The sequence below is a fragment of the Brachyistius frenatus genome, unplaced genomic scaffold (genome assembly GCF_029030835.1).
Source record: "Brachyistius frenatus isolate BFR_SWC_R1_liver_20210118 unplaced genomic scaffold, ASM2903083v1 Contig_42, whole genome shotgun sequence".
Lineage (NCBI taxonomy): Eukaryota > Metazoa > Chordata > Actinopteri > Embiotocidae > Brachyistius > Brachyistius frenatus.
In genome coordinates this window covers 2367598-2391660 of record NW_027210641.1, presented here as the reverse complement: position 1 = coordinate 2391660, position 24063 = coordinate 2367598, and the positions used below count along the sequence as shown (strand labels likewise).

Below are 24063 nucleotides of genomic sequence, written 5' to 3'. Positions count from 1 at the left end.
ATTTTAGAATGACGTGTTCAGTTTACAGATGCACGATATTGGATTATTTTACCGATATGCTGATATTTTCCCGTCTTTATGATATCCATCATATAGCACACGTTTTCGTTCTTCTTCACAAAATTGTCCTAATCTTCTCCTGTGGTTTATTGGCAGATCACAAACATGGTTTAAAGAAGCATACCGCCAACTACTGTGTCGCTTTATGGCATTTGATGAACTAAACTGAACTGAACTCATCATAGCGATTCAATTTCTGTGTTTCGGAGACTCTTTAAAATGATTCGATGGTAAAAACCACATCAAACCATGTCGGCAAATACCTCACAGCAAGTTTTATTTATACATCCAAAAACAAAAGATCAAATTTCTCACACTATATACAGATATTACATACAGTGTTTGTACACATATTACATAATTTGTACACAAGAAAAATATACATAAAAATGTAAACTTTTGTATACAAAAAATACCTTAGACAAATTAAACAAGGACCAATAACAAAAGGTGACTAGATTAGCTCATCCTATCTTTAAAAACAGTAATACAGTACATTCAATGAGTATAGGAATTTGTCAGCCATCTCTGAATTCAAGCAGTTACATGTGCCTACGAGCCCTGTAAAATTTTGTTCTACGTGGTTGTCGGGAGAGTAAACTGGTGCAGCGACTAATCTCATGCTATGTGGATACAGCAGTATTTCCTTGCTTATTTCAAACAGGACATTTTCACCCGACCTCTTTTTTTTTTTTTGTATTATTTTTTTCCTTCCTTATTTCTAGGGGCGCTGTGTTTGTGTAAGTTACAACACTGCAGTCACGGAGAGGCCCAGTCGTCTCTGGTGGAGCTACAGTTTCACACTTCAGACTGTGGGGTTTTTTTTCTCTTTGGAAGGGAGAGACAGAACTGGGCCTTCTCACAGCTGGAAACGTGGGTTCTGGTGCAGGCTCAGAGCTGGTAGTGATGGCAGCTGTTCATGTAAATGAGCATCCAAGCAACGAAAAAAAAAAAAAATTAAATTAAAAGGCAAGACAGACATGGGACACGGGCCTCATCCACTCCTGTGCAAATCTAATGTAGAAATAGTACGTTGATCTGTTTTGTCTCCACAAATGCATATATTCCAATATTTCTTGCCACCAAGAATCAAAGCCAGAGATCGTCATCTAGTAATGATATCGTAACGCTCGAGCACAAACGGTTGCTGCCCCACGCAATCTCAAGACTTCTTCCTGGAGTATAATAGCTATCAAAAAAAAATTCTCCATCAGAACATTATTCAAAAACAACATGACAACATACAAACATTGATCCCTCCGACGACAGACAACTCACAACCATTTTGATAGCCATTAAGAGCAAGAGACTCATTCCACAAGACAGGTTCCACTGAATACATTGCAAATAACAATTTTCAATCCATTGCTACTCAATAATCCACCAACAAACCCCAAGATAGAGACTTCTATTCTATATACCTAATACTCAACAATGTCTGACGAGCTGTCAAAGGTCTAGTATCTATCAAAAGCCATGGTTGTACTGCTGTGTGAGTTACCAGACATGGGGGGGGGGGGGGGCTCTCAGGTGGACGAGTCCGCGTTTTCAAAAACTATAACCAGACCCCAGGTTTGCATCATTTAGCTTAAAAGTTACCTTAAAACGGAGTAAAACGGAGCGTTTTACTTCAGACGTGCAAAATACACCAATTCATACCATCGTGTTTCACCGAGCCGACGAGTCGAAGAGAAAGTTCCAATAACGCGTCGCTGCCTCGAGCCTTCTTCGGGTCGTCCGGGCCGTCCGATAGCGGGTTTCCTTGGGAGTCGTGAAACTGAACTTGCCCTTTTATCATGAGACATGCAAGCCACTGAAAGACCATTGTACATGTGGACCAGAGAGCACCTTTGAGAGTAGACACTTAAAAGTCCCTGGATTATGCCATCATCATCCTCACCATAACACTGAAGCTAATTTATTAGCCTTAAAAAGCCCCTCGAGGGAGAAGAAGCTGACCTGATCACTTGCCTCCAAAAGCTCCAAAGTTTACGAGTTACGGAGGCCAGGAATTTTCCTGATCCAGCCTGGATTCAGCAAGTGAAGCTACATGTAATGAGACCAATAAAATACCTGACAAAGCTAGAGTTATGTTAATGTGTTTATTGCTTTAAGAAACTAGATTTACCTTCAAGTGTCTACTAGGCCACTCAGAGTCCCACAACCAATGGTGAGGTCAGAGATTTTGACATCTGAGCCAACCAATAAATGAGCACATACAATATACACAATATAAAAACAGCTGTTTAAAAGTATTTTGGTAAATTTATATGACTGTGAAATCGGACTCGGTAAGATTCTATATCATGATAACAGTTAAATAGCTTGAAACATAATGGGGTCACAAAAATGTCTGTACTCTTGTTTTTCAGAGGGTGACTGAAGCAGTGTATGAAACAGGTGGGGATTTAAAAACAAAACAAAAAAATGCAATGGCCATCTGAGCAAGGCAGGGTACAGTTGATCGTTTTAAGACAGGACTCGAACTGACAAAGCAAAAAAAAAAAAAAAAAAAAAAGACCACTGATTGAGGCATCTATGACTTCTGAGCACTGTGACACTGATAATCTCTGCTATAACGTCCTTCTGCCAATTTTCACCCGTTTAATTCACCACAAACTCTGACGGTGACCTCCTGCTGACGAAACCGCGAGGCATCGAACAAGTGGACTCACACTGACTTAAAATCTCAGACATTGTCTGGCTACAGAAGGAAAAAAGAAATAGGAGGAAAATCTGAGGTTGTGCAAATTCATTATCAAATAGTGCACTATTACCACATTGCACACATGTAGCAGATGAACAGGGTGGTTAATCAGAAGCCAGTCAACCGGACTGTAAGTTACTGTGAGTCCACAGACCGACACGCAGCCGCTGCGTGCCGCCTGCTCTCATTTACTTTGCGTGAAGGGTGGCGTGGCGCTGTTGGCACTTGCAGCGGTGGCACTAACTATGGAGAAACCAGCGGGGGGCGCTGTGGAGCTGTGGCTGGGCTGCACGTCTTTCGGGATGCCACTGTGGGAGGCCAGTTGATGGCCAAAGGCCGCGCTGAACTGAGGGAGCTGTTGCTTGGGCTGCGTGGAGGTCAAAAGATCATGTGAGGAAGATGGGAGGGAGGACGAGGGAGCGGGAGGGGTCGTCAAACCCGTCATGCCGCTCTGGGGCATCGCCGAGAGAGCGGCCATCGGCTGCAGCGTCACAGAGTGGGTGGCGGCGGGGGGCGTGGACAGGGAGGTGGATATGAGATGACTTTCTGATCCGATGAGATTGCCGAACTGCGTGGGATCGGCGAGGGGGAGAGGGAGGTTGTTCCACGTGGAGCGCGGGGTACCCGGTACCCCGCTGAGTGGGACTTCCAGCAGCAGAGGGGTGTCCGTCTGGAAGGAGCTGGCGTGGGGGGACGATATGTGGTCACTGTATGGGGATGGCACATGCTCACTGCTGTAGTGGCTGCCTTGAGGAGATGACGTCGGTGCGTCCGACTTGGCCAGGACGTGGGACGAGTGTGTCCGAGGAAACGTTCGCTCTGAGGTCTGAGTGAGCAGGGAGGCGGTGGAGGCGGCCACCGCAGATGAAGATGAGGTCAGGTTGGAGCACGACGCCGGGGGCTGGTTAGCAGGCTGGGATGGCGGCGATGGGGGGAAGTGATCCCCAGTGGACTGCAGTAGATTGTCCTCCAGCTCGAGGCTGGTGAAGTTCTCTGTAGGGATGCGGCTGTTCAGCAGGTCTCCCATCCCCCCCGGCTGGACTGGACCAGAAAACACCGTCATGGCTCTGTGGTCCACTCCTTCAGCGGTCGCCAGGTCTCCCATGGAGGTCAGGCACACCAAAGAGTCTGTGTAGGACCCCATAGCCTGCAGGGCACGTACCAGCTCCTCAGCCTCCTCCGTGGTGGGCAGCAGCTCCCCGTTCTTACCTGCGTGAACATTTACAATGTGCGTCGTTAGAAACTGACAGACCGAGAGGACTTAGCGTACACAAAGAAAGCATCGTGATGAATGAGCTGCTAGGCAACCTTCAAACAAGTCAAAGTCCTGCAGGTCATCGGGTATTCTGGGCAACACGTCAGAGAAGTCCTCCTGGTTGAGCTCGAGGTCATTTGGAATGTCTGCCATGTCATTGGTGATGTCATCGGGAAGCTCCTCTGCACTCAGGTCTGGAGTTGAAGGGCTTCTGTCACAGATAAGAAAAAAGGGCTTAGATAAGAGGTACAAGTGAACAAGCTGTTCAAACACGAGAGCCCGTGAACGGTCTGGATCGGCCGCATGCTGCATTTTTAACCGAGAGGTGCATCAGACCTGATGCTGGCCTGTGAGGGCATCGCCAGGCTCGTGGAAGGCATTCCCAGGTTCCCCTGCGGCAGCGCTGGTGGGATGGGTTTCTGAGGCCTCCGTGGTCCTCTCCTCCTCTTCTTCTTGTGTTTTTTGGTGAGCGCCGGTGGTTTGGTCTTTTTACGTGGCTTTCGCTGTTGCTGCTGCTGGTGCTGCACTCGTCGGTTCCCGTCCCCACGCAGGAAGTTATCCTGTGCACAATGAACGGAGGAGATGGATGAAATCAAATCAAACAGAGTCACGATTAAAAATAAAAAAAATAAAAAAAGAGAGAACTGGACATTTTGATGAGAAAACGGTCCCTAAATAAGACGCTGCCGCCACCAGGCAACGGACTTATCTTAGCGCAACGACTGGAAGCACGATGGAAAGCTGGCAAGCATTAATCTGTAGACAACAAATTCCACTTAAGCATATCTAAAATGCATTAATTAAAACATATCTCATTGTTTAATCTATTAAAAAAAAAATAATGAAACATTAAAAATGATTCCTTGCTCAGGACCAAGACTTCTTAGAGTCTCCCGATCTATAACTTTTTATTTTGTGAGATGCTGGTAGGCAGATTTCGTTCCCTTCAAACAGAGCCAGGCTGGCTGGTCTCCCATTTCTAGCATAAAAACTGGCTGCAGATTGAACGTGCACACATGAGAGTGCTCTCAGTCTCCTTTCATCTCTCTGGAGACAGCAAGTACGCCTATATCCCAAAATGTTTTCCCTTAAACACTGAACTCACCATCTTTTTGGCATGCTCTTCACAGAGAGGTGTCTGGTGCGTGATATCAAACACGGGGATGGAGCACTGCTGACCATCTGCAAATTTGGCTGTGCAACTAGCAAAGAGCTGCTGGGAACGATTCAACAGAATGTCTGCAGAGAACAATAAAGGAAAAAAAAACAAAAAAACATAACGCACGAACCAGAGGACATGTGATCACGGTACTCTAGCACAAAGGCAGACTGTGCATATGATTTATTTATATATATATATATTTTTTTTTTTATTAAAAAGGCACATAAAACTGAGATCCCATCTTAAAGTAGATAACTGATTCACAGCTGTTGTTCTGCACTAGCAGTGATGTGGTGGAAAGGATACGCTGAAAGCAGTGTTGAGTGAAGGGCAGAGCTCTGTTGTTGCAGGCCTGGCCCTTTGTGCTGCCGCTGCAGGTCCCAGAGTCGGCGCTCTGCGGCCTTGCTGGAGCCACACTGTGGACACAAACACATCCAGAACTGAGCAAACAGCAGCAACACCGATAACACCTTCATTATGTTGTGTTCGTTTGAAACCGAGAGTCGGGAGATTAGCCATTAAAACACTGGATTTAAATCAAATCAGTTCAGGAAACTACATACATTGAATTTCTATCTATGACCTACGAATCATATTGTATTCAAAGGTGAACAAAATTGACTGATATGATACCCTGAGGGGCTGCGAGAGGCACCACTCAACTCCTGGATGAGCTTCCCTGCACAGTCGGGGTTTTTACTGGCAGCGTGCAGCAAGGCTTTGCGGAAGGCATAGCGGTATCTCTTCTGGCGGATACTCGCCCTCTCCTGCCTGCACATGTGCTTGTATTTCTCCTGGAGGTACGAGCAGAGCCGAAGTAGCCGCGTTCTCCGAGAGGAACCGCTGTCGTCCTCCAACCTGCGCGGAAAAAACCAAATGAAGGTCGCCGTCGTGATAAGGAGGTCAACGTTACACCGTGGGGATGAGCGTTCGGATACCGACCCATTCTGTGGTCTCCAAGAGCCGTGAAAGGGAGCAAATCTCTCCGCCTCCTCTTCGTCGTCGTCGTCGTCAGCACTGTCTTCTGACCAGTCCAGTCCTGGAAGACAGCTTGTTAGAGCAGCTCATCTACCACAGTCCTTCAGAAATACATATTCATTTGTAAATTGTGAAAAAGCTCATTTCAGGAGGTAAATACGTTAAAATGAGTCACCTAAATGAGGAAAGAGGTCTCCGTGATCCCGGTGTCTTTTGGCACAGAGCTGCACCAGATGTTGCAACCTGGCCAGGCAGCTGGCAGAAGGTGAGAAGGCAGCGGGCCGCATGACGACCACGTGCCGCTGATTGGTACTGCCGCTGTCCTTGCAACTGACGGGCAAGTGAGCAGCAGTGAAAGGCGTTTTCCTGCCGAGCGACGGCCCAGAATGTTGCACTGGACTGGGTGCTGCGTTAGCGGGAATCCTTGGAGGCAGAAAGTTGACCGTCTGAGGTGGTGGTGGATTGCATAATAAACCCTGCTGCTGTCCTGGGAAGATGAAGGAAGTCACGCTGGAGTGCTGGGGCGGCTGGAGGAGGCCCGGCTGCTGCCGTGGGAGGTGGGCGTTGAGCGGCGAGGAGGGGTGGACGCGGGGGACGGGGGAGGGACTAAAGTGCTCAGGAGGCGGCTGGAAGAGGTCTGTGTCATGGCAGAGTTTCTGGTTGAGCACCAGCCGACTCTGTAGTTTCTTCTTGATGGCGTTGCCCTTCCGAAGCGCACCCGCCTCCTCCCCGTCCGTGTCATCCTCGTAAAAGGCAAAAGGGTCCAGGAGCTCCCCGTCGGGGAGGGGCAGCAGGCGCGTACAGGGGGGAGACGGCGGAAGTTCATCCAGACCGTTGGGAGTTTTCAGCGCCAGAGAGGGCACGGTTATGTTGAGAGCCACCGACTCCAGGTGAGCCCGGGAGCGCATTTCCTCCAAAGCGTCGTGCTTCTTTTTCCGTTCCTTCTTGGGGATGAAGCCGAGAACCTGCAGGTGGCTGTTACAGTATCTGGAAAACAAGAACACATCCGTCCTTCAGCGCGTTGTGCAAATCGGGGGACGACAACGAGTAACACCTGCAAACACACGCACCTGCGGTCCTCAGACTTGGGGATGGGGTTGGTACACCGCTGGCTGTTGTACTTGGCCACATACTCGCACTGCTTGAAGGGAGCCGTCTTATCCTCCAGAACGTGTCGTATACAGAAAGCGTAGCCATTTAGTCGGCGCTGCTTGCACAGCTTTGGGCTGTACGAGCACAACGGCTTATTGTCCACCTCTGAGAAGTGTATGTGTTTGCCTTCATACATCACGTGACTCTTGTCCTTGACAACATCAGCTGATGGGATAAAGGCAGAAAAAAAAAGAATAAATTACATCACTAACACTTCAGTGGAGGTAACCAGGGTGATTACTGCTGTATGCATCCTTATATATATATATTATAAAGGTATTTCAGTGACAGCAAATCATTTTAAATCAAAAAGCTTCTTCTTATTCCAGGAGTTGCTTGTTTGCTAAACTATTATGATGTGTGTGTTTTAAATAATAAAAACGATGCTATGACTCAACAGTCTGAACAAACTAACCCTGGATTATTATTATTATTTTTTTTTTAAAAAAGGTCAAAATCTCTCTTTGATTTTAATAATTCTTCGTCTAAAACTAATAAATAAAATAAAGATAGAAACTAATATAATAATAATAAGTTAGTTAAAAACAAACAAAAAAACAACAACCGACTTTTCCATCTGAACACAACACAAGAAGAAAACTTTTATCAATTAAACAATAAAAAATAAAAGTGAAATAACGAATCTGAGACTTTATAAAAAATAAAAAAGCGCTCAATTGTAGCTTTTAGCTGCTATTTTAAAACTTTGGTGTTGTTGTTTTTTTCCCCCAGTCGGTGTCGACAGCTTTAAGTTCACACCGGACGAAGACCAACAGGTTGAATAAATCCTCCGAAGTTAAATAAAGTTAAATAAACTCAAGAGAACCGGACACGTTACAAACGGTGAGTAACGTTGAGCTAGCGTTAGCAACATTAGCTCGAAGCCGATAAAGACAAAAAGCTGCGTGAAACTTTACACGCGATGACACGTTTTAAACGTGTTTTAAATACGTGCGCGTCGGTCACAAGTGACCTGACTCAAGAAGACAGAAACCTATCCGTCTTTAAGGAGGAAATACGGACCGACCAAACACGGGAAAGTCACATTTGCTAGTTAGCTATCAAAGCTAAAAACACCACATTAGTAGGCGGTAGCTAACCAGGAAACGGAAACACTATAAAGGTCCATTTCGTGTTCCGTTTTATTCCGTGAAACGCAAGAATACGCATAAAATACACGCGATAGTCGGTCGGCTCCAGTCGTAAGATCGTACCGTTTATAAATATCACACATTTACGGTCAAAATACTTCCAAACAAAGGGTACACATACGAGGCTTTAAGGCCCTCGTTACCGAAGGCCTCCGTAATAATCGATATGAATTATAAACCACCATCGTTACATAATCTGACACCAGCAGCCGATACGGCTGAAGACCGACAACACTCAGGGACTCCGCGCGTCTGTTTGGGGCTCTGGATTATCTGGTTTTATCACGAGTTATACAAATTAAAATAAAGAGGCCTCTTAGCTTCGATGAAGGGGGAGAGAGAAGCAGCGGTGTCGAGTAGAACGCGCGTCCGGCTGAAGCCCCGTGAAGAGCGGCCACGCGCGGAAATCGAGGCCGAGGCTGTTGTTAGGATTCCGCTTACCTTGAATTGGTCCGGGCTGTGTTGAGGTATCCGCTCCAGAGCACACGGCCGAAATGTCTGTTCGACTCCGGGCTAAGCTATTTGTGCATCGATAATCCAGACAGGACGGTGACGGCGATCTTTCACCGAGCTCGGTGTTTGTTGAATTAGGGATGCATGTAAAATATAATCTTATCCAGAGCAAATTACAAGCAGTAGGCAGGCTGCTGGGGGATTTTAGTTGGGAGCCACAGCAGACTCCTCACAGCACCACTACAGGCACTGCGGGGACATGACAACAACCCGCTCAACAACAACAACCTCTCCTACCATGTTGGAAATTCAATTTGTTCAAAAAATAATAATAATAATAATTACAACAACAACAACAACAAAAAGCCCTCACAGTGTTAATCTGTGAAATAAATTAGTTTGTGAACAGGGGGAAGGCGATGGAGACCGAAATGTTCCACCAATAAGGGTAAAATAAAGTGGCTGAGTGTTAACGGTGTAAAATAAATAAATAAAAATCCACCTGAACCACGAGGAGTCTCATTCCTCTTATAGATGAGTTATCAGCCTAATGATGAACCACGTGCCAAGCAGATACCGGAACTCCACACTTGGAAAAAGTTCAGTAAACACAGATAAGTGTTATATCCATGGCATCTACACACATTTAAATACTTTTTTTTTTTTTTTTTTTTTTTAATGAGCAAAAGCACAAGTATTACATGTATTAGATTTGCTACATGGAATTGATTTGTTCATTTATAATACATTTACAAATACCACATGTGCAATACTAAAAAATATATTCTGAACACTTCAAAAGCTGGTTAATAGGAAGACAACATTTACCTTGTGAGGGAAAATATATTAAAATCTTTGGTCACACCTACTGAAATGTAAATATTAGGGGCTACAACAGATTAAGATCTGTCAAATATCAGATTCACTCTCCAAATAGCACTTACAAAAAGTTTCTGCAGGTATGTTATAGTTTATAGATGTTGAGACATCTAAAAACTTTTACTATGGTAAAAGACAAGTGCAAATAAATGTGCTTCTAGCAATGTGCAAATGCAGGAGTTGTGCGTATCATTTTTTTTTTAGGAACTGGATGGCTATCCATTGAGCTTTAGCATATGGCTGGCTCGTCCACAGCTTGCGCTCCCTCTGTGACAGCTTTCACACATTTCGCCATAGTCTGCGAAGCTCTGCTGATCGGATCTGTGGGTAAAAATTGAGAGCAGATTTTAAATTAGCACATTTACACTAACTGTGAAGATCATAAAATAAGATTTAAATGTTTTTTTTTTAAATGGGTGCAAGTAGAAAATTATTGCCTGTTTATGATGCTTTGAATTTCAAAAAGACTATTACTTACAAATTTATTGCCAAAATTGCATGAATGAATAAATAGCATGTTATGCGATAAAGTATTTCAAAAAGTCAGACTACCTACTTTGAACTAAGGAGCATTTATATATGCCACATCAAATTCCTTATTGTATGAATTGAAATTATATCTGGCTGCAAAATGTACTGTGATTACTAATTCCTGTCAGAATAAAAAATGTCTGCATTTTATTTTTCATTTAAGCGTGTAAAGCAGTGTGCACATAATTAATGTATCTAAAAACAGCAGTAAAGTGTAATGATACTGTAATTTGTTTATATATTTTGAAGTTTTCCATTATTACATTAAAATAATTCTAAGAATTATTTCGCGTGTTTAATCACTTCACAATGTCATGTGAAGAATAATGGTGATTTAAAATATTACTTTATTCAGTGATAATAACAACACTGTTTAGGGAAATGTTTGGATTTGTTTCATTTGGACAGTTCTCGATGAGGACACATGGTTTTGTGCTATAATATGTGGGATTAGTATTATTTGTATTGTCCCTATAAAAATAAAACGGGCACGATTATACTGAAATTAGGAAATTGACACAATGCTGCTCTGATTCCTGGAGGACCTTGGAATGAAAATAATATTAAACATGATCTAATTAGAGGAGAGACATACAATACCTCAATTCAAAGTACTGGTGACCCACCTGTCATGTAAAAGTCCTTCACAGTGAGCTGTGGAGGGACTAAAGGTTCAGTCAGGACAGCCTGGTTCACTGACTGAAAGAGATGAGCCAGACATCACCACCATCATGGACAACAGTCTTGACGTGAACTGAGATCAATTAACTGTACAAGCTAACATTGAAATCAAGATTTTTTTTTTTTGTGGTTCCTTCTCTACAAGCAACTAAACACATGGTGGAGAAGGTTAGCTGCTGACCTTAGACAGTTCATTCGCCTGTTTAAAGTAGTTGGCCTCCTCAACGTCATCATATCGCACCAGATTTGGGGAAACCTCTGCCAGTCTATTACGCACTTCATCTAGGGTGTCATATGGCAGAGGCACCCCAGCAAGCTTTAAAAAAAGGGATGGAAAAACACAAGAGTTTAGTCTTGTTTTGTTTTGTTGAACATGGCAAGTTTATCCTGTATTGCAGTTCACCTCCGATACGGCTCTGATGATCCTCCAGTCCTCCCTGGCCATGCCCGGAGGAGTCACGGCCACCTTGGTCTGCTGGGCACGACCCTCAGTGTTCACATAGGTGCTACATTTCTCAGTGTATGCAGCTCCAGGAAGTATGATGTCAGCCATTGGTGCACCCACATCACCATGGTGACCTGGGAAAAAACAAGATTACTGAAATTAAGCGTGACCCTTAAAGCCCAGTTGAGACAGAAGATTCGAAATGAGACAAAACCATCTATAGAACGTTAACATGGAAAAGTTGCAGCGATGTGAATTCAACTCGAGTCAAGTCAGCTGATGGAGTCACCTGTGACTCAGCGTGTCAAGTTGCAAGTGGGCAGTTTTAGACTGTGAGGGAACGATACCATTTTTTTTAAACTCTTATTAGACTCTTATTTAACTCCTTTAGATGACGGAGCTGCTCCGGAAAAAGACGGGAGAAATTGACAAAATGGGAGATCTCCTGTCTCAAGTTCACGGCATTGGTTTGCCTCGGCCCCCTGGATCTGCTGTTGAGGCACAGTTTTTTTTAAATGCTTTCACACTTCTGTACATGAACGATGCCACAAATTAATCTAAATGTGAGATGCTGTGAATGAGCTTTGGCTTTTGTGAAGTCAAAACACTGACCTTGATAAATTATAAAGCTGTCTTTAGGGAGGTCTTGGCGGGTAACGCAGCCAGCATCAGCCCCCAGCAGGAACAGAAGTTTGGGTGGGTTCTTCCTGATAGCCTCCACTCCTGGCTTGTACCCAAGATCAAGTGCTGCCACTTGACTGGCAACCCTGACAACACAGAAACAACAGCACATTAATGACGGGACTGTTACCGTACGCTTTCCCCTTTAAATTTCCCAGACAATGACCTGTGAAGCACATTGAGAATCTTCCAGGTTTCCTCCACTCCACTGCTGACGCGAGCGTTCTGAGCAATGGTTGACACAGCAGCCATTATCGCAGCGCCATCCTCTCTCTGCAGGCAACTGCTACCAACCATAACAACAGGATGCTTCGCTTCAGCCAAAACCTGCAAGGAGATAAAAGACACAAAATCAGGACGAGACATTGGCGCTGACTGTTGACATTTATAAGCGAGCGTGCTCAGGATGTTACCTGAGAGAAAGGGTGCGTTCCTGAAGCAATTTCTTGGAGGATTTTGGCAGACTCCCCGAGATGGTCATAAGTGTAACTTAGGTCCACTTCCTTTCCCACCAGAGCCACTTGCAACTCATTGTGCAACCAGCTGAGTTGGAGACACCAGAGTCATATTGAAGAACAGGTATTAGTTGTTTACCATCCCTCAGATTCAGTAGTTCACCACGGTTAAGCAGCTATTCTTACCCTTTTCTGATGCGTGCATTGAGCAGAGGAGCCTCATAGCGCGGGTTAGTGCCAACGAGAAGCAGCAGGTCAGCCTCTTCAATGCCAGCAATCCCCGTGTTCAGGAGATAGTTTGAGCGCAGGTCAGATCTACAAAAGCCAAGATACCTAACATCAGTTCTTTCCTAAACTGGATTTGTTCCACATTCAGTTTGTCTTCGTATGGTCTTACCCAGCTCCAGCCACGGGGAACACCTCCTCAGTGCATAAATTGTCACTATTCAAACGGTTTAGCAAGTCTTTCAGGGAAATGAGAGCCTCTGCGTCCACCAGGCCGCCGACCACAGCAGCGACATCTTTTCCTTCAGGTCCTTGCAACTGTCAAACAAAACAGACAATAGTCACATCAGGTACATAAATGATTATACACTGTTTTAATATCGGACTAGCACCGGAGGCTATTAAACCATGAAATACATACAGCTCCTGCAACTCGAGTCAGCGCGTCTTCCCAGGATGTAGGAACCCACCCAGACTCGTGTTTCACCATCGGCTGGGTGAGCCTCTGTCTCTTAAGTCCATCATAAGCAAACCTGTCAAGATCGGAGGCAAGGAGGAGTTTTTCTCAATGAAGCGAGCATCATCACTGCAAACCTGTGTACAGTATATGATACAAACTTCGCATGACAAGAAAGGAACCTGGTTTTGTCGGAGATCCACTCCTCATTAATATCTTCATTAAGACGAGGCAGAATTCTCATCACCTCACCACCGCGCGTGCTCACTACGATGTTACTGCCCACGGCGTCCAGGACATCGATGGATTCAGTCTTCCTGCAGAAAAACCAATGAGAATACACGAGTGTAAGTTAGACGTCTTTCACCCCTTAAATGTGTCTCAAAATGTCGAGCAAAATGAAAACACCTGGTCTCCCAAGGACGGGCAGTGAAAGCGTACGGTTTGGAGGTCAGGGCTCCCACTGGGCAGATGTCAATGACGTTACCAGATAACTCGGACATGAACATCTTCTCCACGTAGGTCCCGATCTGCAGATCGTTGCCTCTGCCGGTGGTGCCCAAGTCCTCCACGCCTGCGATCTCACTGGCAAAGCTGTAGAAGCAAAATCAATTTTGACATGTTAATATTCCAAAATTAATACAACAACTCAATTAAGTCTGAGCATTTAAGTACGACTCACCGCACACAGCGAGTGCACTGGATGCAGCGAGTCATGATGGTTTTGATGAGGGGGCCGATGTTTTTGTCTTCCACGGCTCTTTTGCTCTCCGTGAAGCGGCTCCGGTCGCTGCCGAACTGCATTGACTGGTCCTTCACACAAAATGATATTCAATATTATTAGTCAATCAATTAGTAGTATGTGATATGACAAGCAAAACAATCGCGTTATCCAAACAGTCAAGACTACAAAGAACATCTCTGATTTACCTGTAGATCACATTCACCGCCTTGATCACAAATTGGACAATCTAACGGGTGGTTAGCCAGCAGGAACTCCATCACACCCTCTCTGTTGAAAATCAAAATGTGTTGAATAAAATTATTTTGAGTTACTTTAATATAAAATATAGCCAAAATTCTCCAGAAAACAGATGCAGGCCATCCCATCAACTCAGTTAAGTATGACAAACAATTAGGTATGATTACAGAGCAATAGTAATTCAACAACACACGTATGTAATATTATTAGTAAATCACAAAGCCTAACATGACTTTAACTTGAACTGATCCTACCTGGCCTTCCTGGTTTTATCAGAGTTGGTTAAAATGTTCCAGCCTTTCATGACGGGCATCGCACAAGCTGCCACCGGCTGGAAGGTGAATGAAAATGAACCACAGGTTATTTTACGCAGCCGTAGCACCGACTCTCTGAGATGAGGAACAGAAACACGCAACTAACAAAGACATTCAAGGGTTTCCAGAGTAGAAACAAACAAAAACAACAAAAAAACCGCAGCCTCAAAATTACCTTGGGAACTTTCTCTATCTCCACGAGACACATTCGACAGTTTCCAGCGACGGACAAGCGTTCATGGTAGCAGAAGCGAGGAATCTGCATGCCTGCCTTCTCACATACCTGCGGCAGAATCACAGCGTTGCATCAGATGCTTTGAGTAAATGGACGTCTGGACATTTAGGCATTTCATGGAACTACGTATACGTCTGAATTTACCTGCAGCACAGTCGTTCCTGGCTCTACCATGATGGGCTTCCCGTCCACAAACACCTCCACGAAGTTACTGGCAGCTGCTGCTGCTGCAGATGCACTGCGAGCTGCAGACAGACAGACATAAACAAGACTTTATCTTTACCATCATTTACTGCATGTTGCATAGTAATGACAAAATTATTAACGCACTCTGCCATTGATTAAACTGCGGCAACAACAGCCTGGCACCAAACTGGGGTAGCCGTTGGTAATCCTGCAGATTATCCATTAGTGGAATAAAGTAAGGCAGGTGCTTGCTAAGCACTGTGGTAGTTAGTTAAAACACAACTGACAAAAAAAATAAGTAAATAAATAAAAATGTCTGTAATGTAAACAATTAAAAAGGTACAATCAATCAATCATGTGATCAGGTGAGCGTGTTGTTACCATGGTGACTTGCCGCCGCGCCTCCCCTGCTGACAGCTGCCGGAAAGAGGCTGCGGCTCGCGACGTGCAAACGCAACATGCTGCAAGAGAAGCACAACAGACGAGCGTGACGTGCACCGTTAAACTCAACCGACTCTCTCCGGTTCCGGTTTGTTCGACGAGACTTTAGGATGTTTTTTTTTTTTTTTTTAAAGTTGCTGCGTGACGTATGAGCTCAAGCTGGCCTCCGCGCGACCGGCTGGCTACCAAAACAAAACGCAGAAGTAAGCTAGCGGCCGTTCGTCATACGACGTACCGGCAGAAAGAGCGCGTCGTCGTCAGTCTAAAGTACCCCGATCAGACATGTGGACATATTCAATATTAAATATTAAAACATTAAAAGTCACTCCACTGTGTTCAACGTTAATAACCGACAGCTCGCGACGTTGTCGTTGCTACGTAATAAAAGTCACCGTCACGACGTGACGATGTATTTTAACGGTTGTAACGTCTAATCAAATAAATAAACAAATAAATAAATAAATCCGGCGAGCCACGTTACACTCGGTGTGTATCTAAAGCCCGACCGGAGGCTGACTTCACCGTTAACGGAACAAACCTCCCGAGATGTCCGCCTCGCGCTCTTCTGTCTCCCGTCACTCACCTTCCTCCTCACACGGCGCGCGACGACGGGATTGCGCAACGTTTTGTTATTCTGCTGCGTCACGGATTAAGTAATCCCGTGTGCCATAATCCAAACGGGAGGACTACTTCTTCCGTAAATGCCGACTAACCTGTCAGAACAAGATGTTCAACACGAGGAGAGGAAAGTCACATGTCTCTTTTAGCGGGTATTAATTATGGTTTGTTTGTATATAATATATATAGATATATAATGTACTGTATATACTGTGCATTTTATATTTTTTACTGCTATTTTATTGCTTTTCTATTATTCTATTCTATTATTTTATTCTATTATATTATTATCTTATTGCTTCTGTATGCTGCTGTAGCAAAAAAAAAATTCCCCTCAGGGATTAATAAAGTAAATACCTACCTACCTACCTAATTCATCTATTTCAGTTTGTGACAGCCTGGTGGGATGTGGGACATCCTTTCCCCTCAGATCCAGAACATTTGGATTATTGGAGGACTTTATGTTAAAGAAGATTAAAAGAAAAATGCTCGCTTCCTGTCTATATTCCCACGTAGATTCAACCCAGCATCTGTGGACATAGGATGGTGCTCGATCTCAAATCTGGCAGTGATGTAATCCTCAATTCCTTCAAGTTCCCCTCAAGGGAAAAAAAAAACAACAACAGGAAATGAGTGATTTTTGTAAACAAGACACTGTCAGGAAATAGGAAGTGCCCATGTGGATTTATGGCAGGCACGTGCAGACTTTCTCGGCATTTGTAAATACTCCAAGAAATCTGGTCAGTGTTTAAATGAAACATCAAAGCCTCCTTTTCAAACAATGTTGACATCAAATGAAATAAAAGAGGATGCCCAAACAAAGCACAGTAATGTTCAGAAGAACACATTTATTAAGATATACACTATTTACTTTAAATATATTAGAATAAACCATGTTCTTATAGTTAAAAAAAATCTTAAAAAATGCATCAATACGGGATTGTACCAGCCAATATGAAACTGTATAAAAACTTCTTTTTTTTTTTTTTTTTAACATTGCAGACTACAATCAGATACTTGAGAACCGTAGCAATCCATTGAGCATTAACGAGTAAATACCTTTTTAAAAAAGATTACAAAAACTAAAATAAATCAGTAAATATGTAAGATGCTTTTGATCAAAAGCTGAAACCATCAATTGTTTCTTGATGCTGAAAATACTGAAAAATCATCACAATTTTCCATCACAACTTTCCAGTGGCCGAGGAGACGTCGTCGCTTGGCTTGATTAGTGTAAGCAACAGTCAGAAACACAAATATCTTATTTACTTACGTAAAAGCAGCAAATTATCACAACTGAGAAGCTGAAACCAGAGAATTCTTGGTATCTTTGTTTTAAAAATGATTTCATGATAAATTGATTATCCAAATAATTGCAGATGGAGTCAGATTTCATTTTATGTTGCCTCTTTCTCTGCATATAATTTAACTTCTGAAAAAAAAGGAGTTTATATGCAGGTCCATTCACCTTTATGTCAGTTGAAGAAGGCGCCATGAAACAAAATAGGAAAATCTTAACTACAGAAGAACAGCTGTGATAATCCACCACATTTACATTAATGCAACACTCAGTCTTTAACACTTGTTTTTCACCGACAACTTCACGAGTCTGAGCAAAGCCGCAATCATAGAATTGATGACTCCAATGTCTCCTCTGGGACGCTGTCCTGATGGACCCCTGTCACAGACTCCATCTCAGTGGCGGAGATCGACTGGCTGAGCTCTCTCAGCGAACTCTTAGTCAGGTCCAAACATGCACGCTTCAGGATGTGACGCACTTTCTTACCCAGTAGGATGTACAGCAGGGGGTTAATGCAGCTGTTAAAAAAGCCCAAGCTGGTGGCGAGAGGAAAGCCAGCATTCAGTATGCTATGCAGGTAAAATGAGGAATGTATGGATAACTCCATCAAGCAGAAAGTATGAAAAGGTGTCCAGCACAGAAAGAAGGCCAGGATCACTGCGGTGACTGTTTTGGAGAAGCTCGACAGGTGGACTGAGCCCCCGGACCGCTTCACTTTGATTGTCAGAAGTATGCCTGTCACACATATAGCGGTAAACGGCAGAAGAAAGCCCACGGTGGTGCGGATGGCGACGATCGCAATGTGCCTCATGGCCGCCGTGTGCCCGTCCTGTGTGTGGAAGTTGTTGAAGCACACCACCTTGTCGTGTAAGCGCATGGTGTCGCGAAAGATCAAAGCCGGACAGCTCATGGCGGCGGCTAGCCCCCATATGCAGCCGCATACAACCCAGGCTCGCTCTACAGTGCGACACCTCCGAGACCAGTTCAGGTGCACCAGAGAGACGTACCTGTCCACGCTGAGCACTGTGAGAAAGAGCACGCTGGCGTACATGTTCATCACAGACACAAAGGAGTTCAGCTTACACATGGCCACACCAAAGTCCCAGTGGAAGTCACGCAGTATGTAATCAATGGAGAAGGGCAGGAAAAGCACAAACACAAAGTCGGCCATGGCTAGATTAAGCAACCACACGCTGTTCACAGTCTTTTTGCTTTTAAATGCCGTCACCCAAATGACGGTTCCATTTCCGATCAGACCGAGCACAAAGGAAATAATGTAGATGACCACTGAGATAATGTGCATGGTTTCCCTCTGCCTGTGGTGTACTTTAAGTTCCTCCATGTCGCCATACTCCAGGTAATATTCATAGGTGTAGTTTCCGTAGTCTTCGGTGGAGTTGTCCATGGTTTCAGGGATGTGACCTCTGCGCTGTAGTAATCTGTGGGAAAGAGAATCTCAGGATACGATGCATCTCTGTGAGCACAATAACGAATCTCCTCGTGTTATATACAACCTGTAATACGTGTTCTCACCTCACACTCTTGTGATTTCACTGGCTGATTCTCCACAGAGATCCAGCTGCCCGTCTCGTCCGTCCTTCCGCTCATTCGGTTCCTGTGTTGAAGTTCCAGCTGGGTGTGTCCTGACTAAACAACCCTGGAACATTGTGTCAACATCCATTTAGATTAACTGTGAATGCTTCGTAGATGAGGCAGAAGGAGTAACGCAGCATGATTCATTTATTTTGTTCTGTAAGTAAACAGGGAGGAACTGACTAAAACTGTTACGTTACATAACTCGTACAAGATTTTAGTATCAGAAGGAAAGAAGAAACATCATGTCATTGTTCATCTTTGTCAAGGACACAACCACCAACTAATCTGGGTGAAGGGATAGCACACAGCTGCTACAGCTTTCACTCAAGTCCGACCAAAAAACAAATTTACCATGAGTCAGTCGACTGAGGTGGATGCTGGTTAAGTGAGACACATGTTCATCTTGAGCTATTTATAGTCCTTATTACATAATACACATGTATTTATATGCAGCCTATTAGTAAGCTTTAAAAAAATTAAATAAAAAGTTTTGGTAAACAATGGAGTGAAAAGGAAGTCTTAAACTACCATAACAACAAAATTAAACATCAATATCAAAGAATAAAATATAAATATTGTTTAACAAGATAAGATAAAGAAATAATTGTTGAGAGCACCATCAACACACCAACCAGCACTATTTAGAGTTTGCATGGACAAAATGCTGCGCTGCATTAGTGCAATCAAGAAATAAAAACTTGTTAAATAAAGATTTGTTGTAAAATCTACCCTTTACATTTTTTAAATTCAAGAGTAGAACTTAGATTATTCAAAAGAGAAAGAAAAAAAAAAGGCAGACTTGAAATTACGTGGAGAAAATACTGAGAGCAGAATCAGTTCAATAAGCAAATACAAAATAAGTAGAACCTGCTATTAATCTACAAATCTCAGTAAAAGATGCACTAACGTGTAAGATATATCAATATCTTGCTGCCGGTAGGAAGTACAAGTTCGTTTGTACAGTCAGTGCCACATTCACACTATTGGCATACTAATGGGATAAAGGTTGAGTGTGTTTTCTTCAGCCAGAGAATGCATCACTTACCTAAAAGTGCAGCTCTCTCTTTAGTTAGTATTTGGATCCAAACTTCAGCTGCTCCCTCTGGAATGAAATCGGCGGCTCTGATAGCCTCTTAGCTCCGTCTCGCCGGGCCTGGTTGGTGACTTCCCTGTCGGTTGCAGAAACTCTTCTCTCCCCGGCGGCATGTGTAGTCTTTCCGCGAGTCCATCCAAACTAAACTCCGTCGCTGGGTACGGCGGGGCTGAGATGTTCAGTGGGTGCGCCGGGCTGACGCGTCAAACGGGGACCACAGAGGGAAGAAAAGTTATTGGTCACCGGCTCGGAATGAAGAATGCTTTCATTCAACGGAGCTGTGGCTGCTTCTCATAACAGCAGGGAAACCATCAGCTGCACGCTGTACCCTTCAGGGGATTCACGAAAGGGTTTTTGACTGTTGCAGACTTTTTTTGTTGTTGTTGTTTATGTCTGATTTAAAAAAAAAAAATACAAAATTCTCTCCCAAAGACAAACTTTTTCTGGGCGCGCGGCCTACGTTGACATAGTTTGTGGTCTGTCAGCTGCGTTTTGCTTCTGCATGATCTATCACCCTGTTGCTTGATGCTTACAGAATAAGCTTGTGGGCAGTACATGGATTGTGGAGGTTTGTTACACTGTAAAATATTTGCTAAAACAAGAAGGTAAAATCCAGTGTTATTTCAACATTCCAGTCTGAAGAATTTGATTTCAGACAATTTCAAAATCAATGCCAATTTCTTTCATCATTTATTTCTGCAACATTAAAGGGACATGCTGCCCCTTTTCTGTGAATGTTCCCTCAGTGTTAAATGTCTACTGAGGTCAGTAATTCCTCAGTGCCAGCTATTTAGGGCCCTGGGAGGTCCAGTCTCTGGTTCATCAGTATTCCTGCTACAATTGCAACATGAAGACAAAAGAACACTCAGAGAAAAGATGTTTGAAAAGTATAAGTCAGGAGATGGCTACAAAAAGATTTCCAACTCACTGGACATCCCACAGAGTTCAGTTAAATCCATCATTAAGAATTGGTGGCAGCATCATGCTCTGGGGAGGCTTCTCAGCAGCAGGCCCTGGAGGGCTTGTAAAGGTAGAGGGGAACATGAATGCAGAAAAATATCAGAGTCCAGATGTGCCGGCCTGATTGAGACAAATCCACACAGACTCAGACGCTGTGACTGCGGCCAAAGGTGCATCTACTAAATACTGACCTGAAGGGGGTGAATATTTATGCAATCATTTACTTTTACCTTATATATTTTTAATTAATTGACATTATTTTGTAAAAATCTGTTTTCACTTTGATAAGTTTTTTGTTGTTGTTGCAAATTCTTGTCAAAAAAGCCAAATTATATTGACTGTGATTTCATGTATAAAAGCAACAAAAAGGTGAAACATCCAAGGGGGTGAATGCTTTTTATAGGCATTGTACGTCGAGCTGGTTGATCGCATGAACCTAAAGTCGGGATCAGGATAGCTTAAACATGTGGTTGATGACATATTGAGAAATTCCTTCGACTTTGTTAACGGGCGTCGCCGTGGCGATGCAGCAAAGTTTGATGTCTCGCCGTGACACAGGAAGTTGATGTTTAAGGTCAAAGGATGCTTGAAACCTCACGAAACGTGTCACATACATCCGGCGTGGTGTTTTGCGAGTTGGCGTGGCCAAACGGCTCGCTAGCGCCCCCTACACTGCAGCCCCGGCACCTAGTTTCACTTATATGCACCAAATTCGTTGGACTGGTGTATCACACCGAGATGTACCGAAAAGTGTCTCGGCATCATGAATTTGTTTTCGTCGATCGGTGTGCCCGTGGCGTGGTGGCCATTTTGAGCGTCTCGCCATGACACTACAAGTGACTAACTTTTATGTACGTATTCCGATCTTCCTCAAACATTACATCTTTGATAACAGTCAACTCCCTGAAGACACCTGTATGGTAATATTCGCTCATAGTCATAGCGCCCCCTGCTGGAGACAGGAAATGAGACAAAAAAAATGCAACTTTAAGCGGGGATATGCGGGCCCTCGCACGGTGTACGTCAGGGAGCCGACCCTTATATCACTGCTTGCAGTTTTAATTTGACCTATGTTTTGTTCCTGCTGGCAGAGCCTACATGTACCAGAATGCATTGTGTGAAAGGTTTTGACACCTAAAAGTGTCTCCCTTTGGCATCCACTCAGTAATGAGCAGAAAGGTCACTTTTAGTTGACATAGTTTGTGGTCTGCTCTTTTAGTTGTTGTTGTTTCAGTTGTTGATTTGAGAGTTCATCTTTGGTATCCTGAAGAAGGTCTCCAGCACATCTCTTCAAGTGAGCAGTACTCGCACACGACTCTCTGGGTCAGACTTGGCAGCAGCATTCCAAAAACTGCCTACACTGTAATTCATTGAAGTAGAAAGATTCGATTTCTGTTTACATCTGAAGCAATTTGAGAGACGGTACCACCAGTCACTGTTTTCTCTTGGCAGCTCAGTTCCTGAATGGTCCGTATCCTCCTGCACAACTTATACAGCCCGTCTCTGCTGCATTTCTTTGGCCGTATACTCTGGCTCAAATAAATATGGCTCAATATCTGAGTCATCATAAACGCTGTAAAATGTCCTAAACATCCTCCGCACTCATATTTTAAGATTACATATTTTCAATTGGAGATGTAGCTAGTTGCAGTTCAAGCAAAGATAGCAAGGCTCTGATTTTGAGCTGCATGTCGAGCGCCCCCTGGATACCCAGACAGCCAAATTAGCCTGGAGTTCTTTTGGCCACCAACCTTGTCACTGTGTGCGAATTGACTGCTGGTGCTGTTTGGCAGCTGCTTCCCAGAGTCACAGATAATTTATTGAGGAATCTTTTACTTCAGTTGACTTACACTTACCATTAACACCCACATTAAAAAGTGGTGAATTCATTTTGAATCCATGGCAGCAACAGTCAAGCGGAAAGAGGTCAAGCAATTTGCATTGCACTTTCATAAATTTGGGTAAAATCACTGCAGCAGGCTGAGATGTCATGACGGTCAGGCTCCACAGCTCCAACATCATAAATCCATAATGCAGCTCTTTAATGTTTCTCATCAGAGCTTCATTCCCTGGTTCACACTCACATCTTTGAAACTCTACGCACACAGTTTCAATCTGTGCACGCACAAGCTGAGATGAATCTGATGAGGGGTTACTTTCTGATTGAAGCTCCTCCAGAGACACACAACAGACATTATACAACAGCTATCATAGACTCCACTACATCCTCTGATGAGTATTCTGATATTCATGTGGGAAATGTGTGACTCTTCAGACTATATCTGAAAAACCAACACGCAGCATCAAGGGTATAGAGTCTGTATGGTTAAACCGCTAATATATCTAGACCGAAAAATGCTTGATACTACACCACCCATAATGCAATGTAATAGCTTCCTTTTTCAGACTTAAAACGGTCATCTTTCTAACTCTACACTTCAATTCAAGTGGACTGGTAAACATGTTTCAAGCCCAAGCTGGCACAACCCTGATGACATCACTGAGGGTTATTTTCCCCGACTTTGGCGATGGGTTACAAACTCCAGTGTAGTGAAACACACATCCACCTCACCCACCTTCATAACTGGCAATGTACAAACTTTGTATTTGAACATTGGCAAGTGAAGTAAATCTATGAAGTAAAAACATCCAGTATGAATGGAATTACAAGGGAAAACGGGCTGTTTACGTACAAAAATATAACTGTTTTTTATGCTTAAATCTCAAATTATAGTGAAAAATGCAGCCACATGTCTGCATCACAGCCTATCATCAGTGCGGCCACCCGACTCTCTGCGGGCTGACACTTTAAAAACATGTTGCTGTTATGGCCTCAACCCAATCAGTGATGTCACAACCAGCCGTCCAAAGCAAAACTTTATGCTTTATCTCCCAAACAGAAAGAAAATCAGCAAAATTACTTCCCACTGGTCCAGTACTATAAATAACTTAGCAGTATCAAAACTTAGTGAGCTGATCTTTGCAGGAAAAAAAAAAGAGTATATAACAAATGAGTCAAATTTGGTATGTATAAGGTCCAAACTGATGCAGATTGAACTAACAAAG

The 24063-nt window shown here is 43.7% G+C and overlaps 3 protein-coding genes across 6 annotated transcripts; all 3 read right to left on the bottom strand.

The window, feature by feature from the left end:
• Positions 1-312: 312 nt before the first annotated feature.
• On the bottom strand, positions 313-9290 carry ino80da (INO80 complex subunit Da). Its single transcript, XM_069702623.1, has 10 exons — positions 8907-9290; positions 7233-7479; positions 6338-7149; positions 6127-6223; positions 5818-6042; positions 5491-5600; positions 5128-5261; positions 4359-4582; positions 4076-4233; positions 313-3976 (listed from the first exon to the last, which is right to left on the bottom strand). Exons 2-10 carry the CDS (start codon positions 7448-7450, stop codon positions 2952-2954), a joined length of 3003 nt encoding a protein of 1000 aa, XP_069558724.1. The 5' UTR covers positions 7451-7479; positions 8907-9290; the 3' UTR covers positions 313-2951.
• A 329-nt stretch (positions 9291-9619) lies between these two features.
• Positions 9620-16584, bottom strand: LOC138623233 (NADH-ubiquinone oxidoreductase 75 kDa subunit, mitochondrial-like). 4 transcript variants are annotated; one of them, XM_069702626.1, is made up of 19 exons: positions 16410-16584; positions 15371-15450; positions 14948-15048; positions 14744-14851; positions 14509-14585; positions 14203-14284; positions 13955-14085; positions 13681-13866; positions 13455-13589; positions 13237-13348; positions 12988-13133; positions 12777-12905; positions 12549-12678; positions 12302-12462; positions 12067-12221; positions 11413-11588; positions 11191-11325; positions 10955-11027; positions 9620-10118 (listed from the first exon to the last, which is right to left on the bottom strand). In XM_069702626.1, exons 2-19 carry the CDS (start codon positions 15447-15449, stop codon positions 10027-10029), a joined length of 2208 nt encoding a protein of 735 aa, XP_069558727.1. In that variant the 5' UTR covers position 15450; positions 16410-16584; the 3' UTR covers positions 9620-10026. The 4 variants fall into 4 exon arrangements, with proteins under 4 accessions (XP_069558727.1, XP_069558726.1, XP_069558725.1 ...); XM_069702625.1 differs by having other exon boundaries at positions 16418-16584; XM_069702624.1 differs by lacking the exon at positions 16410-16584 and adding an exon at positions 15969-16135.
• Positions 16585-17499: 915 nt separating this feature from the next.
• On the bottom strand, positions 17500-20231 carry cmklr2 (chemerin chemokine-like receptor 2). Its single transcript, XM_069702423.1, has 3 exons — positions 19990-20231; positions 18882-19005; positions 17500-18787 (listed from the first exon to the last, which is right to left on the bottom strand). The coding sequence occupies exon 3, from the start codon at positions 18751-18753 to the stop codon at positions 17674-17676; it is 1080 nt and encodes a 359-aa protein (XP_069558524.1). The 5' UTR covers positions 18754-18787; positions 18882-19005; positions 19990-20231; the 3' UTR covers positions 17500-17673.
• Between the last annotated feature and the right edge of the window lie 3832 nt (positions 20232-24063).